The sequence below is a fragment of the Astatotilapia calliptera genome, chromosome 14, assembly GCF_900246225.1.
Source record: "Astatotilapia calliptera chromosome 14, fAstCal1.2, whole genome shotgun sequence".
Classification (NCBI taxonomy): Eukaryota; Metazoa; Chordata; class Actinopteri; order Cichliformes; family Cichlidae; genus Astatotilapia; species Astatotilapia calliptera.
In genome coordinates this window covers 4,476,340-4,495,724 of record NC_039315.1, presented here as the reverse complement: position 1 = coordinate 4,495,724, position 19,385 = coordinate 4,476,340, and the positions used below count along the sequence as shown (strand labels likewise).

Here is a 19,385-nt window from a genome sequence, read left to right as displayed (position 1 = left end):
TCAAGCACAGAAACATTTAAACCCTCTCTTCATGAATCCACATGAAAAAGCACAGGCTTGTTTTCAGTATGTTAATATGACTCGTTATAGTGAGAAGAACAGATAACAGAAGGTTCAGGTTTCACGTTTTAATAACAGATCTCCATTTACAAACAGTGACGTCATTCAGCTGCTTTAACTTCCATCAGAGCAGGCATAGAGAGTGTGTGTGTGTGTGTGTGCGCGGGTGTGTGTGCGTGTGTGTGTGTGCGTGTGTGTATGGTGATTAATGAAGAATGCATATTTCAACATTAACAAGCACACGGGAGAAAAACACGGACATATTAAAGTGGTTTGACTTGCTTTTCTTCATCCTGATGAAAAGATTTGTGGAACGCCGTTTGTTCCCTCAGTGCTGAACGTCTGCAAGTCTGGATTTTAGCGTGTGAGTGTGTGCGAGTGTGTGAGAGTGTGTGTGGGGGGTTACATGTTGTTTACTCAGGGCTGTTTGTTTTCCTTTTGCTGCCTGCAGACAGTCTGAACACAGAAATGAACAGAGGTCAGTGAACAACACTCAATTTTCTGATTTCAGCGCCTCAAACAAACACCAGTTGCTGCAAATCTAAAACAAAAAATTTCAAATTTTTCACGCTGCTCTCCAATGTCACCTCTGTCAGCACTCACTGCTTAAACCGTTTCTTCCACTTAATGCGGCACAAAAACGCAACCAAATCCTGCTTTTTAAAAAGACAGCTCTCAAACGAACTGAAGACTCTCTTATTGCTGAATGTTTTATCTTTTATCCCAGTGAGTGTTCAAGTCAAGAATGTGCTGATTTCTAAATAAGCTCTTGCAGTGCAGGATTCATTTTTGCCTCTTTGTCATGGATGGAAACACTGCGAGGAGACGTCAGAGGCACTGCGTTGTTACAGGAAATCTTGAAGCTGCATTAAAACGAGTTTTAACTTGTGACTTTATTGTACTTCTCCAATAAAATTTGACACTAATTCTGCGCAACAGAGGACAAACACACAGAGAGACTGTGATCTCTAAAATCATCAAGTTTAAAGAACCAAAACCTTTACAAACCATAGAGACAAAGGCAAATCTCCGACTATATTCGAGTATCCAGGGAGTTTGGTAGGTTTTTGATGCTGCATTGTGAAGCAGGCTTAGTTCACCTCTAAACAAACACCTGGCTGTGAAATACTTAGTTTGAAGATGTTTTTGGAGAAGTTAAACCTCTTAAATAATCTGTGCTCTCATCAGTGTTTCAGGTGAAGGTCCAGATTTTCCCCTCGCACGTCGCGATGCGACATTAATTTGGCCCTAAAGCCGAGACCGACTCCACAAGCTCACGATGCTCATTCGAAGATACCCTCCTCGGGCGTGCTGTTGCTATGACGACAAGAATGAATTCACATGCTGCGACAACGGCGACTCAGACGCAAAGCCAAGAAACCGACGGTTTGTCTGGGGCTCCAAGGGCGCAACCTTGGCTCCTGCAGCGCGGGACGTTTGCTCAGCTATTTATAGGCAGACAGGTAAGAACAAGTTTAAGATCAAACACAGGAAGGCGCTGAATACTGACACCTGGTTTTGAATAAATCAGGCCAATAACCTGTTAATGAATACGCCGTTTCAGTTTAATTTGATTCTTGGCAACATCTGGCCCTGATATCGCAAAAACGTATCATGTTTACAACACAGAAGCATCAGTCAAAGTTTCAGTGTTAACTATTAATGCTATTCTCCTTTTCCTTCTTTTCTGTGATATACCTAATGTTAGAATGCTGGGTGCTTTTATTAAACCTGGACAAAGGTTCAATTTATGAGGTCAGTGTATGTGTAGGAATCCCTGTAAACTAAAAACTCAGTAACAGTTTATTTTTTTTCTACCCTTGGCTCTGTATGAGGTCACCAAGTGAGGCTATTCCTTATATGGTCATCTCAGACAGAGAAGCCCCACCCACCCAGGGATTCACTCTTCAAATTGCGTCTTTATGACGTAGCCAATCAGAAACTACTACTACTGTGTCGCTTTAAATACTCCGAGATACTAAAATTAGCAAATTTTTAAGTAGTCATGCACACAGCATCAGAGTGAACAGAAATACAGTCCGATTATGAGGGGAGGATGGTTAAGGTGCAGTCCTGTAGCCTCTAAATCAGCTGATTATAAATTGTTACTACCAGAAATGTCTGGATTACAATCTGGGCTCAAACGTATCCTCACTACACACCATCTGGATCAGCAAAACTGAAGAACTAAAGTGACGTACAATCACATCTCTGTACTTTATCGGAAATATCAATAAAAATCTACTTTTGAAAGTTATGTGAGTATCATACAGGGAAGTGCAAGGATTCAACCAGGAATTATTTTAATACTAATAACACGCCTGACAGTTAAACTTAGTAAAAACTCAAACTCGCAAAAATGTTAATAATTGGAAGTTTTAAGATTGGCTCAATTGATCCCCAAGCAATTTGGAATTTTCTGGGATCTAGGAATTTTTGAAATTCCCGGAGGGGTAAATTTGCCCGTTGGCTTTCCATTTTCACAGATACTAATCAAGCTGAACCAAAAGAAAAACATTGTCTAGATGGTTTTGTGAAAGTATAGCTCCTTAATCCAGATGCAGATGTCCTTTTGGATCCCGGGACTCAGTGAATGCTAAATGTGAGGGAAACTTTCCGTCTTAGACGTGGTTTAAACTTTCAGGCGCAGCTTTTGGCAGGTTTATGGCCGACAGTGAAAAATCAGACAGATTTTTGCTTTCTTTTCTATCGTCAGGAATAGGAAGGCAGAAAAGTCAAGTCGAGAGTAAATTCAGTCATGCAAAGGGAACAAACTTCATCACGGAGATGTGCAATTATTAAATTCCTTCCAACTAAACGTGTGCAGTGAGTGTCGGGGGCGTTATGGGAGCCGTTTTGCCGCTTCAGTCAGATCGATAAACAGAAAGTACACCCCTGAATGTGGCAGCTAACAATGAACTGTGGATTTATTTTATGTGCAAATTCTTGCAAGAGGCAATTCAGGTGCGACAGGAGAGTCCATAACACAGAATACATGATGCTACACCAAGAGGGGGACTGTGTGTGCGTGTGTGTGTGTGTGCTTGGAATGTGCAACAGTGTGCGTTTGTTGGTGCCAACGTTACTCATTAGGATGCATGAGGATTAGTGACGATTCGACTGATTAGCTTGGACAGTCAGCTGAAATGATTGCTCTCTGTGCTCGAGTCGGGTCGGTCACCCCGACACCAAAAACATCAGATTAAACCCAGACTGCTTTCAGGGAGAAACTCTATAACACAAAATAAAAACACATCGACATCTTCATGTTCCCTAAAACAGCAGACATTCGATTTATAACCGTCTCGTTTGTATGTACAATAGAAGGATCTTCATATATTAATAATCTTTCCTGCTTCGTCTTCACCTCATCATCGCTGCCGAGTCCCTACACGTTTGTCCGCTGTGTATTTATAGAGTATTTTCATTATTTACAGTATAAATTACTACACAGTCTTGTGATAAAATAAATAACATACATACAATGGCCGTGGCTTTTGCAGTGTCTTTAGCATGAAGGGGAAAAAGGGAGGGGTCCGATGGAGGAGGGCCTGCCATTAGCTCCTTTGTTGCTTCGGGGTTACAGACCGAAGGATGAAGAACGCGGTTAAAGCAGTCTTTCTGCAGAGAGACACGGAGGAGGGAGGGCGGAAACAGTGGGAATAAACCGCAGTCCCACTTAGGGGGGGGGGGGGGGGGGGGGAACTCTTCCTGAGAAACACTTTTCTCACTTCCATCATGGACAAAAAGCTCATTAAATAATAAAACTTCCCAACTTTCTGGACTTAATTTTGGCTAATCTGCACTTCAAGACTGTCTCCTTGTGCACCTCTGTACCGCCTCCAGGCTTGCTGCGTGTTTTAGATCACTCAGTGGAAGTTTTCTAATAATGATTACAAACGTACACATCTGATGAGAGCTATCAATCCGGCTACAAACGAGCAGTTTTCAGTGGAAGAGTCTGCAGAGTCCAGGCTAGATGGGAGCACATCAAGTGAGGAGTACGACCACGGATGATGATCTTCATTTTTTTCCAGGAAGCTGAGCAGCATGAAATGTGTGAACCAGGTTTAGAGGCCCCCGTAACATCCCGAGGACTCTGAAGGAGGAGCATTTCACCCACAGAAACATCATCTGTGCTCGCTCCCTGAACGGTCACCCTTTAGACTCTCTGAAGGAGACTTCCACAGAGAAATCTAAAAATAAAGCTGCCCAAAGAGACACATCCAGTTTATACTTTATCAGTGATGGCAAATTTAAACCAATTGATAAATGTTTTTTAAAATGGCCCATTTTAAAAAACTTCCACTTCGCTACAGTGGAAGAAATTCATGTGGAAAATGGGACCAGGTAGAGCTGACGTGCTCGAATAGTCCAGATCAGCAGAACAGGTTGTGAAATTTGAATGTTTCAACAATAAGGCTGGCTTTTTAGGTCCATCATATGGTCAAAAATACATGGACACCCGAACACTTCACCCGTATGTGACTCATACTCTGCTGCTGCAACAGCTTTTCCAACACATTAGTGGCGTCTAACACTGATTTCATAGTTCCAGTTGATCCTAAACGAGGTCTGGCTGGTTTCCACGCTGCTTTAAAACATTCCTCAGAAAATAAACAAAAGCAGCAGTAAAAGAAAACAAACAAACAAAACAACTAAAGGGGTGTCCACATACTTCTGTCATATACTGATATGGTCTACTGTGGCTTAGTGCTATATTCAATGTGTCATTTGTTCCCAAGTTTTCCTAAATGAGTGTTTCAGGAAGAGTTTCCCACCTCTGAGTGAAGGCGTGTACAGAGAGTTATACTGAGGGTTAATACTGCAGTGGTAGGTCAGGTATAGTCTCTGGTAGTTGGCCCCAAATTCTGACATATTAGGACGACGACGACGAGGGAAAGGATGGAGGGATGAGTGCAAAGCTTCCCCTCCAGCTATACCACCGTGCCGCTCGGAGAGTTCCCGTTCTGTGCTGTCAGGTTCTGAATGGGAGAAGAAGAAAAACACAAAGTTAGACGCACTGAAAATCCTCTCCTGTCTGCACTCAAACCGAACTTTACCCTGGTTCATAATTATACTGATAATTAAATAAGTGGGCAAACCAGACCCAGTGTCTGTTTAAAGGGTTTTATCAATACGCTAAACTCGATTCTGTTCAATATTAATTTTATCTCTTTATTAGATTATTGATGTGGTCCTCCACATCAGTCCCAGTTTCTTATATGAACTACTCTATAACTCCTTTTCCATTAGAATACTTGGATCAACTCGGCACAGTTCACCACGGTTTTCAGGGTTTAGGTCATAGTACCTGGTACCTGCTCGCCGGGTTTCCACGCGATCCAAGCAGGTACTAAACTGCGACATCGTCAGACTGCATGCCACCAATTGGCTGGTCAGTAGCATCACTCGAGAGTCTGTTGTTCATGAAAATTAAAACCGCCATTTTTAAAATGGCTACAAAAAACAACACAGTGTTCCCACGAATTTGACGAAGCCACAGACCCAACAGCAAGTATATTCTTGTTCAACTGCTTTTTAGCATTCGTGTCACATTTTAATGACGTCGAGGGACGCTCAGACACGTTGATATGATGAAATATGATATGATATGATATGACGACAACCACATTAGGTAGTACTGAATTTGATCAGTATCAATCTGAGCCGAATAGTGCCGATCCGTGGAGTCAATCCGAGTAGCTACTAATGGAAAAGAGGCTTATGAAGCTGGGCAGGCCACAGAAGGTCTTTAAGCCATCAGCACGACCAGTATCTGCTCCTCAGTGAAAGGAGGAACAGCATGAGCAGTGCCAGAGCTGTAAATGTCTCTGACCAAGCAATCAGAAACAGACTTCATGAGGGTGACCTGAGGACACGACGCCCTCTAGTGGGCCCTGTGCTCACTGCCCAGCACCTTGTAGCCCAAACTGGCATTTGCCATAGAATACCAGAAATGGGAGGTTGTGCTTTATACAGATGAGAGCAGGTTCGCTCAGCACGACCAGTTTGGTGGTGGGTCAGTGACGGTCTGGGGAGACGTATCCATGGAGACCTGCAAAGACCTCTACAGGACAGGCAGCAGGACCCTGACTTAGGAGGATCTGGAAGTGAAGCCGAAACCTATCTCAGAAAACCCCACCACCTGTTTGACCTGCTGCGGGGTCAGGTCATTCAGGTACACACCTCCAGACTCACTAACAGCTTCCTCCCCTGAGCCATTCGGACTGTTAACAAACACCCCCCGCCCCACACCTGCCCACCCAACTCACCAATCTGAGCCATGGTCTGAGTAACCCTCTTCATTCAGGCCTCTCACACATGGACTCAATACTCAGACAGAGTCCTTTTGCACTGCTTCCCTTTCTCTTGCTTTGAATATATTATAGTATATATCTGTTCTGTTGGCCATTTATTCCTGATGTCTTTACTATTCCTGATGTATTTACAATGACAATGAAGGGCTATTCTATTCTACCACATACCCAGCCCATATCAGAGCACCTATCCAGCATGGTTAATTTTTTCCAATGAGAGCTGATGCGCTTTCAAACTGTACTTTTAATTTTTGCCTTTGCCAAATCTTTGATCTCAGCAGCAAATGTACACACTTCTTAGCATTCAACTTTTTTAATAACACACCTGCTCCTTAAAGTTCAGAGAACAGACAGATTTAGACTCCAGGTGTCTGTTCGGCCTAACCTCCACTAATTCATAAGGCTCCTCGGGGCTAGTGTCTTCTGGAACATTTTTGGGCACCACTGCTATAGCAACACCATGCTAGGTTTCCTTCTATACATAATAATGAGACAAGCATGTCTGAGAGGCGGGAGTCAGCCTCCAATGATGATGAGCTACCTCAACAACCTCCAACAAACCACTGAACTCTGAAAAATATGCAAGAAAATGGTTGGTGCTGAAGGCGAAACGACAAATGTGTTTCACATAAATACTACTGTTTAAGTGTTTAGCACTACTTGGGCTACCCAAAAACTTCATTCTGTTCGTCTGGACGCAGCAGTTTCAGTGGGAGTGGCGCTCATCCAGGTGACGTCTTCATTTTTTCAGAACAAAAAATAAAAATAAATAATTGGTCCACCCCAAGGATCAGGTCCCCTGGCATAAACAGAGGATTGCCAGGATTTATACATCGGGGAAACCAAACAACCTCTGGCGAAGCGGATGGCACAACACAGAAGAGCTACCTCGTCAGGACTCTGCAGTCTATTCACACCTACAGGCCAGTGGACACTCTTTCAATGATGAGGATGTAACATCCTGGACAGGGAGGAACGCTGGTTTGAGGGCGGAGTCAAGGAGGCCATTTACGTGAAAAGGGAAAGACCATCTCTGAATCGAGGAGGGGGCCTAAGGGTACATCTGTCACCATCTTACAATGCTGTGATTGCAGCCATTCCCCAACTCTCTGTGAATGGTACTCATGGCCATTGATCAGTGGTTGTTGATCAATGATCATGACAATTTGCATATTAATGATCAAGGAACTGACCTTCCAGCCCATTGGTCATTCAGTGGTGCTAGCTTCAGTTATTGTGCAAATGTACTGTTTATAAGATTTGGGGAAACCTGCAGTCAGCTGAGACTGAAGAAGTCACCTGGATGAGTGACGAATCGTTTCTCCCACAAAAACGCTACGTCCAGACGAACAGAATCAACCTTTGGGATTTTCTTCCCTGAAAGATTGAGCGTGCATCAAGACTTGGGCTACTCAGAAATACATCACAACTTTTCTTGAAATATACACGAGCACTCAGTGTTTCTCTGTCCTCTTTTAAGACTAACAAATTGGTTCAAGACACTTTGCTCCAACCTTCTGAAGAGGTTAAATCCTGTTTAGAATAAATTAGATGATAAAGTAGGGTTTGCTTTCAGGTGTAGAAAATCTGCAACTGGGAAATCAATGCGTGCACTGTCCTTGATTGAGCCTTCGGTTGTTCTGAGTTTTTCATGTCCCTGGTGGCATGTGCCATAATTCATGAGGACGAGAGTGAGGCTGAAATGCCTGCATGAACTGGGCTGTTCACTCTTTGCAGCAGCTTCGATGTCTCACCCAAACATGGTCCCATCTGGCTTTAAAACACCAGATTAAAGGCTTAGATGATACCCTGTAAAATAAAAGATGATGTGATGATGGCTTAGTCCATCTTTGTGAACAGTCTCTGTTTTTGCCCTGCACTGTAAATTAAAACCATGTTGGACTGGAGTTATGAAGACATGTGAAGCGAGTTATTCTCTAACATCTAAGACCGACTGCGAGACTAAACAACTAGAGAGAAAAACTATGACTTAAAAATGTTAACAGGAGACGTACCGCCTTCCCCGGCCGTGCCCAGGTACAGATGAGGCCCTCTTGGCAGGCCGTGATGATGCAGTCATCCATGAACACCAGGACCGTCAGCCTCTCGTGTGCAATCTTCTTACAGACCAGCGGCTCCAGCAGCGGCACTTCGTGCATGCGTGGGCACAGCGTAGTGCCCAGCACCTTGGCGGCGTCCAGCCGGTTGCTCCTCGGCGCCACATTGATCTTGTCGTTGCTTTTGCTGATGTTGCCCAGGCTGTGGTACCGCTTGTGCTCCTTCTCCACGCCCCCGCTGCTGCCGGACTTATCCGACTTGCGCTCCTGTAGGGAAAGAGTGGCGAAGCGGCCGATGCTGAAGGGGGTGCTGTTTCCTCCACCGCTGCTCCCTCCCCCTCCTCCTCCTCCCCCACTGCCCTCTGAGGCGCCCTGGCCTTTGGAGGCGTTCGCCACAGCGGGGTGGGGCAAAGAGTTGGAGCGCGAAAGGGAGCGAGGAAGCGGTAAAGGGAGTGTGGGTGGGTTGGAGGTGCCGGTGTTAGTGTTCGGGGGGTGATGATGTCCCTCCACACCTCCACTTCCTCCCCCACCTGAGGTGCTGTTGATCCCCCCGCTGCCAGAGTTGGACAGCGAAGGCCCAAAAGTGTTAGTAAAGGCGCGGGACAGCGGCAGGCGCGGGTACAGCACGTCATCCGTCAGGTCCCACAAACAGAACTGGGTGTCCTGCCCCACCGAGCCAAATCGGTAAGTGACCGATGGCGAGCCGCCGCCTTTCGAGCTGTGCCGAGAAAGGCGGGATAACGTGCTGCTCGTTCGAACCCGCCCAAAGTGCATGGAGTTATTTTGTGCCCCCTGGTGGAGGTCCTCCTCACTGCCACTGAGCTCCATAGGCTCCTCATCTTCCAGGGAAGTCGTGAAGGGATCGAATGCCACCACGTTGACCCAAGACTTGTGGCCGTGCCCCCTCGCTACCACTCGGCTTTCTGCAAATGACCACACAGTAACCAGATCATCCTCCCCTCCCGTGGCGAGATATTTCCCATCTGGGCTCCACGACACACAGAGCAGCCCACCAAAGTAGCTCTTCATCACGCCCTGAAGCTCCATCGAATCAAAGTGGAAGACACGCAGGCATCCGTCCTGGCCCACGCACGCCACGTGCACGCCATCTGGGGAGAATGCAAACTCGTTGAGGCCTCCCTCCCCGACGGCCCACCGCAGCAGAGGGTTGCGCGGCGTCTTGGTTTTGCAGGCATAAACGGCGAAGCCTTCGCCCTGCCGCAACAGAGAGTACTGTGGTGCCGTGGTGCCGCACGGGTGGTCCACGTTGTAGAGGTAGAGGTGACCGCTGGCATGGGAGGCCAGGAACAGGTTCTCCGACTTGGGAAGCCATTTTAGACACGTTACCTTGGATTTGTCTATCAACCTCTGTGAAAGAGGAAGGAGGTGGGGACAGACGGAGAAGGTGAGAGGGAAGGAAGGGTGGAGAAAGACATTAGAAAAGTATGAGTTTTAGGTTTTGTTGAGTTTATTAATTAATAATAATAATAATTAATTAAAATGTGAAATAAATAAATAACTAATTAAATGTGTCAAATATTTATTTAATTAATTATTTACAATTTTAATTAATTATTTAATGGTGTATTTAATTAATTCATTATGGCAGTCCTGGCCTTCCGTAGTTTTAAAGCCATTTTTTATCATCTGTGTACCGATGACATTCAGCTGTGCCTCTCATTTAAAACTCAGTTGCATTACTGGAACACATGGTTTTCTTGTCTATCTAAAGCATCTATTGATCAAAACGCTGCTGTAAGGTTTATAACTCAATGGTAAATGGTCCGTATTTGTACAGCGCTTTACTTAGTCCCTAAGGACCCCAAAGCGCTTTACACCACATTCAGTCATCCACCCATTCACACACACATTCACACACTGGTGACGGCAAGCTACATGTAGCCACAGTTGCCAGTGCGCCCCAGTTTTTATTTTTTTGACAGTAGAGGCAGGAAAACATACAGGAAATGGGCTAAGGTGGAAATACACCCAGCCATTCTTTCAGCATAAAAGCCTTTACATACCAAGCACATTGCAAAAACAAACAAACAAACCAGACATGAAATTATGAACTTTTCAGATGCAAATTTGTCGTGTAAAGTATATACACCCTGAAAGTGTCCTCAAAAATATGCACGTTAGGAAAAAAAATGAAGTCGAGATCAAGCGATGATGAGCTGATTCTGATGTTTCTAAACAGGAAAAGGAAGAGACAGACGCTGGGCTCATCCAGTTCTCATCAGAACACAGCAGCAGGGACAGTTTCGTGGTTTCATCCCGGAGCTGAAGCTACATTACGACAGCTTTTCCTACATATTTCAAGATCTCAGTTTGAGCTGTTGTGAGCTGAGTTGGGGCCACATCTGTGAATGCAGAGAAATCACTTCAGAGAGCCAATTGACCCAGAGAACGTTTAGCTGCATGTCTGAGATTTGGCTCAAATGCAGTGGTCTGACTGGTCAGATTTGTTTCTTTGCATGTGAATTAAAAAAAACTGAACTTGATTCAAAAAAAATAATTTTGTCCTGCAAAATTAAGAGCTACACCAGCCTCAGCCCTCCACCCTTCATTACATCCCTGAGATCTGATGAACATATTGTTTTGTTTTAATTTGCCACATAATCTGCACACACCACAAGCCTGTTTGCCAGGTCGGCTCTCTGCAACAAACCCAGATTAAAGCCGAGACACAGATTTATTACCTCCTCGTTAAAGAGTTTACTGGTTTCCTTCTTGATGGGGTCGAGATACTGGACCTGCCCGGCTGAGAAACCCACGATGAGAGCTACGCTCTCTGCTGTGGCCGAGTACTGGTTGAAGTCGTGACACGTGGGCTGCGTCCCCTTGTAGATCCTCTTGTCTATGGGCTTACTGAGGTCCACAGCCTGCAGACAACAGCGAGGAGAAAGTTTCAGCGACATTCAGAGAACCAAAACAACAAACATCACACTTCTGTGCCCATTCTTATGTTTCTGTCCTTCTTTCTTTTTTTTTTTTGACAATCCAATCATCACACGTTGAAGTGTTTCCATGGCAGCTGCAGTGGAGCTTGATTTGAACGTTTTTCACATCAGGGTTTGCCATCTCAGCGAAGGAGCAAAGTTTCTGTGCAGGGCCGCTGTGTTCACCGACAATCACCAACCACAGAGAGAACCCGTTAAACAGGGCAGGGCTGCAAAGATCTACAGCTTAGAGAGGTAACTAAATGTTTTCAGGGTTATGGAGGTGACTCCCTTTCTGTGAAAACTTACGCTGCAGACCTAAAATGCTCTGGAGGAGGTTGTGTTTGAGAGATCATCATCATCATCATGCACTAAACTGCTGCTCCAATGGAGATCAGCGGGCTTAAGCTACTCGAGTCGCTTTGGGGAAGGGGAAGCTGTTTACATGCGTCCTGTAGTTTCTTTAAACAGGTTATTAGCGTTTCTCATTAAGAAGCACGAGGTGCTGCAGGCTGGAAGCAGATCCAGCTCCAGGGAAAACCCTCAGCGATGATACTTTTCTTTTTTTCTGTCATGCCAAAAACACTCTTTTCCTTCAATGGGTTCTGAAATATAACTTATGCATTCACGGTGCCACACAGGATTTAGATGTGTCCTTGATCCGCACAGCTGATTTAAATGGCTAAATTACCTCCTCAACATGTCTTGAAGTTCTTCAGAGGCTGGTAATGAACTAATCATTCGAGTTAGGTGTGTTGACCCAGGGTGATATGTAAAACTTGCAGGACAACGGCCCTGAGACTTTGAGCTCCCCACCCCAGATCTATAACAATGCTAAGGTAGGTGGTATGTGTCAAAGTAACATCCACACGACAAGCCTCTGCTGGCTCGTCTTCTTCTCACAGTGCATCCTGCTGCCAGGTGCTCCCCAGGTAAGCAAAACACATCCGTCCACGTGATGTAAAAGAAAACATGATCCATTAGATTGTCCCACCTTGTTCCAGAGCTTCTGTCTAGTTCTTGCGTGCCTCTTCTCTGTGCTTTCGGCACTGGACGGGGGTCAGCATGGGCCCCTGAGTGGTCTGTGGATATGTCGTCCACACGGGCCAGCCTTCATTCCCCTTGTGCTCCAGCGAGCCTTGGCCGCCCGTGACTCTGTCGCTGGTTCCCCACTGCGGACCAGGAACATCTCACAAGGGCTGCGGCTTTGGAGATGCTCTGACCCGGCTGTTTAGCCATCACAATGTGGTCTTTTGTCACTAAAACCCTTAGTGTCATGATGAAGAGAAAAATCACCTGTCAGTGGTCAAAGTTAAGCCTGAGGAGGCATTTATACATTTATGTGTGTTGTGATATTTTTATTTGTATAAATGTTTCCTACCATTCATCTACTTCTACAACTTTTTTCAGGAACTGGTCCATTTGTGTGTCAAAGATCACAGAAAGCTTTGTACAAATGTGTGTTTTCTAACATGAATCGCTACATTGTGACGTTCTGCGGTGACCCACACATAACAGGCTCAGAGTAGCAACTTTGCCTTCAGCAGAAATTTTGATCTTTCTGTACAAAATATTTGAAATATTCTACACGTGCAAACCAGATGTTTGTTCAGTCCGAGTACAAAACGGGAGTAACAAGTGATTAAAATCCGCCCGACTATGACGACTTCATTGGAATTTGTTGTTCCTCAAAGTATTATGGAGTCACTGCTAGTGTTATTTAAATGTTGATATTAAAATGATATGAGCATACTGCAGTACATGCATTATTAAAACTAAGAACAATATGTTTTATGGAAATAAAAGTAATTTTGTTGGCAATGTTTGTTTGCATAAAACCAAACTTACAGACATAACAGCTAAAAGCATGCATCTTAGATACAGGAAACTGTAGCTGTGATCATCATAAATACACATTAAAAAAAGAATAACAGGGTTATAAATGACCGCACGTGGACATTTTAGTCACTTGAGGGTCAAAATGATTAAGTTTCAGTGGTGAACAGCTGCTGCATGAGCATCTAATGAGATTACATCCTCAAACAAAAGACATAACCTCGTCCTGATGTGAACCAGAACCACCACCTCGGTGCCCTCAGCCTCTCGTGTGTGGAAGGCAAACACAAAAGAGGACAGAGGACAAAATCAGCTCTGTAATTGTTTTGATTCGGCAGAAAATGGGAAAAGTCGAGAATAATTATTTGGAATCAATAGCGAGTGTCCGAGGGCCTCACTGCATTATATTACTTCATACTTTTAATTACTGATGCCAGATGTTTGCATTTCTTTACTTAAAAACTTAAATGTTGCAGAAAATAAATCCCAAAAGCTGAAACTGTCCTGTTTTTAAAACCTATTTGATCAAAACATGATATCGAACTACTGATATCGAACCTTCAAAATACCTGCCCGAGCAGGTGCTGTGAGGGAGGCGGCTGCTGAGTGGCAGGTCTCGTTTCTATAAGGTCATATCAGGCACACAGCAGCTCCACCCACCTGCTGTTTAAATCTTCTGTTTGAGAGGGGCAGCCAATCAGAAGAAAGCCGTTTTAACACTTTCCCCAATAAAGACGACATCTGACCAACCTCTCCTGTCCCCTTGATGACAAGCTTTGACACCTTAGCATACACATCTATAAAGACGTGTCTGATCACCACTAGAACGATTTCCAGGTGGCTGCACAGGCAGAACACCCTCACTGACCTCTTGATGCAAACCCAGTCATTCTGTTCTATGGCAGAAACCACTCAGTTTGGACAAGAGTGTCAAGGGTCACTCCTAGCAGGCTTTGATGGTGTCTTGTTTCCAACAGAGGACAAACAGAGGAGCTGCACCAATACCAGGAATAAGACAACTAAGGATTATAGGAATCATGCAAAGCTCTCCTAGCAGTGCTGAAGAATAAAAATATGATGCTAAACAAGAAAAACTAAAAGGTCTACTTTAAACATGCTCCCTATATGCACAGAAGCCCCGCCCACCTGCAGTCACAAACCTTCTGTTTGTGAGGGGCAGCCAATCATGAGAAAGCTGGTTTAAAGGAAGAGAGGAGGGGCTGCAGTAAGGCCTAGGATAACATGAATAACAATGATTCATGCAAAGCTGCTCTAGTAACAAAAATATGAAGCACAGCAGGGTCCCTTTAGATAATATGATTAAAATAGTCAAATTCAGCCCACTCTGGATGGAGTCTATTTTTGACACATGGCCTTGTAAATGAGGGGACAGGGAGGCTGCAGAGCCTGTGATGGTTCATCTGGATTGTTCTGTTGTTAAAAAGCAACATTTTGCAGAAAGTAAATGATCTCGCAGTGTGCCTCCAAATTACAAGCCTTCAGCTGTGAGCGCTGGCAGGCAGCCCCAGCCAAGGACCAGGCTTCAGCTCCCAGCAAGGCTGCAGTGAATGGAGAGCCGTCAGAGCCTTTCTTCTCGCCGTTTCCTGCTCCTTCAGCTCCTTCTGACACTGTGCATCCGTTTGCACGATGCGCCACTCACCACCTATTCAGCCAAATGAGCAGCAGCTCCATTTTGCATTGCATAACAAGCAGAAAGCTGTGGTGGTGGTGCAGCAGCAGCAGCCGCCGCTCGGAGAGCCTGAAAAGATGACGAAATGCGAAGCAGCAGCATCACACTAGCAGCTTAGCACGCCAGGCTAAACTCGCCCCCAGCCTCACCTTCTTGATGTTGGTGTACGTGTAGAAATACAGCTCCCTGCCGATGTTGAAGCACACCCGCTCCGACTCCTCGCTCGGGTCTTCGGGCTGCAGCTTCACCATGGAGACCCGGACCGGCGGCAGGAAGCCAGCCGGGGAGGAGTTGGCTGCGGCATTGGAGGAGGAAGAGGCGGCAGCGGCGGCGGCTGCAGCCCCGGGCCCCTGCAGCAGCCCGACCCCTCCGCCGGGTATCGGACCCGGTCCGGCCCCGGGCCCCAGCGTGGCTCCGGCGGACGGCCCCCGCGGCAGCCCGCCCCGCTGCAGCGAGTCTGAGAGGGTGAGCAGCTTGTAGAAGCCCTCTCTGGTCCGGAACTGGGACTTAATCTCATTGATATCCTTCAGAGCGCCGCCATCTCCGGCCATTTTAGTACAAACACGCCGCACAGGAAACGGAGATTCTGACCTGGAAACAAAAACGCGCTAATCACAAGTCCTAGGAGAGATGCGTGAGAGGCGAACATGAGGCGCAGCAGCCGAGCTCAGCAAGGCCGACCCGCACAGCCCGTCCGCCCCGCTGCATTTTACACCGGCACCCCCACTGCCTGCTAAATAAACCCCCGGAGACAGCCCCACCGAGCCGGTGTTAGCATCCTCCTCCGCCGGGTCTCTGCCTGCCTTCATCCAGCGTGCGTAAAGTACGTGTGACGGTGCGTCAGCTGCTGCTGCTGCTGCTGGCCCGGCCTGGCACTGCGCACTCCCACTGTGGTCGGGGGGCAAAGAGAGGACATCCAGCCCCCGTCAGCCTCAGTCAACCACCCCACCCCCAACACTTAACAACCAGTGGACCGGCCAGGACCACGGGCGTTTCCAAGATTTTTGTGGGCAGAGGGGGCGAGAATAAGGGGGCGCACTGGAAATCTGAGTATTTGATCAGAAATAAATTCAGACTTATGATGTGCTGACAGGTGTGTTACATGAAAAGTAGCACTGCTACTTAAAATTATATTTAAAAGTGGTGAAACATCAGATTATCCACTGGGTCTTCTGGGTAGGGGGCCAGTGCACGGCTGAGTGCCCATCCAAGACACAAGCAAAAGAGGGAAAATCATTGAATTTAATTACATATTTTAAATTCTTGCCCTTTAAACCACACATACAATACAGTAAACTTTTCTGTGTTACACCTGCCGTTTCTCCGATATGCTGCTGAAGGTGTCCACCAAACTCAGCTCAGTATTTCCAACGTGAATGAAACAAGCACAAGATGGTTTAGCAAATAAAGTATGTCCCGTATGCTTCCTTTAGTTATTCCAAAAGAGCCTGACCGTCAAATCAGCACAAGCATACTGAGAGCAATAAATAAATAAAAGTACCCATTATGCAGAATCATGGCTGTGTGAGGTGGAGATGATTGGTTTCACCACAAAATATTGCTTGTTGCTAGTAATGAAGAAAGAAAGGCATTCATTGCATAGTATAATTCCAGCATTTACTCTGAATAATTCCTTTATTCTAATGTTTTTACTGTTAGAAACTCTTTGGTGGCTTCAGATAACGGTTTTGTTTTTTGTTTTTTCAAAACCATGCCTGTTAAGCCCATTCCTACCCTGTCACTCTTCAACTTTAACTGCAATTTTTGTATAAAATAACGATGCTTTTGTGTTGTTTAGCTTTGACTACACACAGACACAGGGTGGGACAAGCCTGCCCAGATATCTAAGAAATTCACATCATAACATATAATTAGCACATGATCTTGTAACTCATATTTCACTGCAGACTGAACAAGTTTATGCCATGAAATTCAAAATTCCATGTTTGGCTGTGATCAAGTATCTTAAGTGTTTTCCTGGAATGAGCCAAATGTTTGACGGTGACGTGTGACGCTCCCTCCTCAGTGAATAAAGGACCTCAAGAGTTTTTCTGAAGCACCTTTAAATTCAGCAGAGAATAACTCCGGCGTCTTTTTAGGAAAAGATTAGTGCCAGCAGAGAGGCTTCATTAGAAGTGCCGAAACCTGACGCTGTCGCTGCTCACACTGAGCTGCTGAAATTACAAAGAAAATTACAGATCAGAATAAATTAATTAAAATGAAGGATTTGTTATGCACAAATCCAGTGGCCTGAAATGAAGATGCTAATAGAAGTGACAGTGTGTTTGCTGTAAATCTATAAATATACATTCATTACCACCATCACTGTGTTCTCCATCCACGCTTAACTGGACTCAGTTTGATAGATTTCTGAAAAATAAATATAATCTGTGCCGGCACTAATGGCTTGAGCTTCTTCATAAGGCAGCGAGGAACAAATTGAAATAATTTACGGCTGTAGGGCTTTGAAATATTCCACATGAAGCAGGGACACCGGAGACAGCATGTAGAGGATGTATTTGTTCCCTCCAATAAAAACACGAAAGAATGGGAGGAATTATGAAGGAAAACTGCTGTAACATCACTCGGCGTCTGTTTATAACTCCTAAATTCTGAATCAGAATTATGAATTCAAACTAAAACGTTATCGTGCCTGAGCACCATGGATTTGTGCTCTCAGTCAGCACCTCCTCCTCTGGCTCTGTGTGCACACAGGAGAAGGCTTCTTAAACGATCTGAAGCCATGAGCAGTGTAGTCGAGTACTTCTTCATTAACAGCCTATATTTACTCATATGCTTTGAGTGTTTTATGCCATATGTTCATATAAGATCGTGTTTTAAAAGTTTGGGGGCATCCGGGGATATTGTGTCCTTGCAGAAATACAACGTGGCTTAAGAGACTTAAGAGGGTGATAAAAGGGAATTTTCTTAAAGAGGATAAATTACGCTGATGCATCCACAGCTTCCCCGTGTTTATGTGAAGACTCCTGCTGCAGTCAGTAAGCCCAGATAAATGTTCTCCAGAAGAAACATGTAGATGTGCATATGTGTGTGCCGACTCAGCAGGAACAGGATGAGAAATGTTCAGATTGTACGCTCACCTCTCACCCTATGATAGCTGGGATAGGCTTCGGCCCCCTAACGCACCTCAATAGATAAGAGGTTAAGGAAGTGGAAGGAGGGATAATTATTTGAAAGCAATATCGAATGCCTGGGAGCCTAACTGCATTACTTTCCAGACGTTTCTACCATAAACTGAGAGAAAAGGTAGCGATAGATGCTGCAAATAAAGCAAAAGCGTCCCGTCAGTGCTGAAACAAACCCACGATTCTGCCTTAGAATCACAGGCACAAATGACGGTGATACACAGAACAGAAATCACTGCAGTTAAAGATGCCGTGGCCCTCCGTCAACACATCCGCCCCAACACCCGCCTCCAAAATCAACAAAGCTTTCCATGTTGTGTTAACTCATTTTATTACACTGTAACGGCAGTAAAAAGTGTGACATACAGGCTCAAGTCACTAAACACACAGCGCGAGCAGCAGCAGTGCTTTCAGCTTGTTTGTGGCGTCTTCAGGAGGCCCCGTGTGTCAGTCCCCTCAGGCAGCTGCTGCTGCTCTGATCAACAATACGGTGGCAGAACAAAGGATGCCCCCCTCCTCTTTAGTGTTAGAGGAGGTCCTTCCTTCCTTCAGGGTTTTCTCAGCTGTCTGGATGCTCTGGTTTGTTCTGGATCGCACAAACCAAAGTTGAAAATGGCATAAATAAGAGCAAACTCCCTGAGGTTGAGGGATAAAGGCTACAACACAGAAATCTTCTTAGGTCAGAATGAACTTTCAGCATCATGGCATCACCTGTTTCTGACAGATTACCTCTCCTTTGGTTAGAAATTAAAATACTGGGGCAGTGAGGCGTCTATACGCATCGAACTTAACGATGACAGATCCAAATGTCGAAGCCCAATGTGTCTTTTCTCTCTTGTATTAAGTCCCAGTAGAAGCAGGGTGTGGGAGAGTCAGGCCAGCATGACGTAGTTCTCGGCGATCTCCAGGACGTAGAGGTTGGAAAGCCCCGACGGGTCCTCGCTCTGATGAGTTTCTAAAAGGACCATCCTGCGGCGAAAAGGTCACGTGTCAAACACTGATCAGCACAAAAAAAACACAAGTTCTATTAAATAAGACCTGAAACTACCATTTGAGAAGATAAACATCAGGAAAGTGTTTACTGATTAATTACAAATTAAATTAGCAGCAGCTTCAACACACTCAGACTCACCACCTGCTGGCCAATAAGCAGAATGCATGCTTTAATTTATAAAGTACTTATTGTAGGTAACTGCGTTTATAATACTTTAAAACCTTTCAAACTGAATGAAAGCAAGTTAAATCAACAGGATGGGACTTGAACTCCAAAACATCCATGTACGCACACGTCAACTGAAGTTCAGTTAAAATAGGTCCAGGCAGTACTTTCTTGT

At 45.2% G+C, this 19,385-nt stretch overlaps 2 protein-coding genes across 6 annotated transcripts in view; both read right to left on the bottom strand.

Annotated features, from left to right (window-relative positions):
- Window positions 1-113: 113 nt before the first annotated feature.
- LOC113036367 (WD repeat-containing protein 20) lies at window positions 114-15,921 on the bottom strand. Its single transcript, XM_026192687.1, has 4 exons — window positions 15,055-15,921; window positions 11,140-11,322; window positions 8,396-9,805; window positions 114-5,045 (listed from the first exon to the last, which is right to left on the bottom strand). The coding sequence occupies exons 1-4, from the start codon at window positions 15,454-15,456 to the stop codon at window positions 4,998-5,000; spliced, it is 2,043 nt and encodes a 680-aa protein (XP_026048472.1). The 5' UTR covers window positions 15,457-15,921; the 3' UTR covers window positions 114-4,997.
- A 2,444-nt stretch (window positions 15,922-18,365) lies between these two features.
- The window catches only part of map4k1 (mitogen-activated protein kinase kinase kinase kinase 1), a 54,655-nt gene continuing 53,635 nt past the window's right edge, over window positions 18,366-19,385 (bottom strand). For all 5 annotated transcript variants that reach the window (XM_026192796.1, XM_026192793.1, XM_026192795.1 and 2 more), the window contains one exon: window positions 18,366-19,020. In XM_026192796.1, coding sequence (XP_026048581.1) covers window positions 18,924-19,020 — 97 coding nt within the window. In that variant the 3' untranslated portion in view covers window positions 18,366-18,923. The remainder of the gene's footprint in view (window positions 19,021-19,385) is intronic.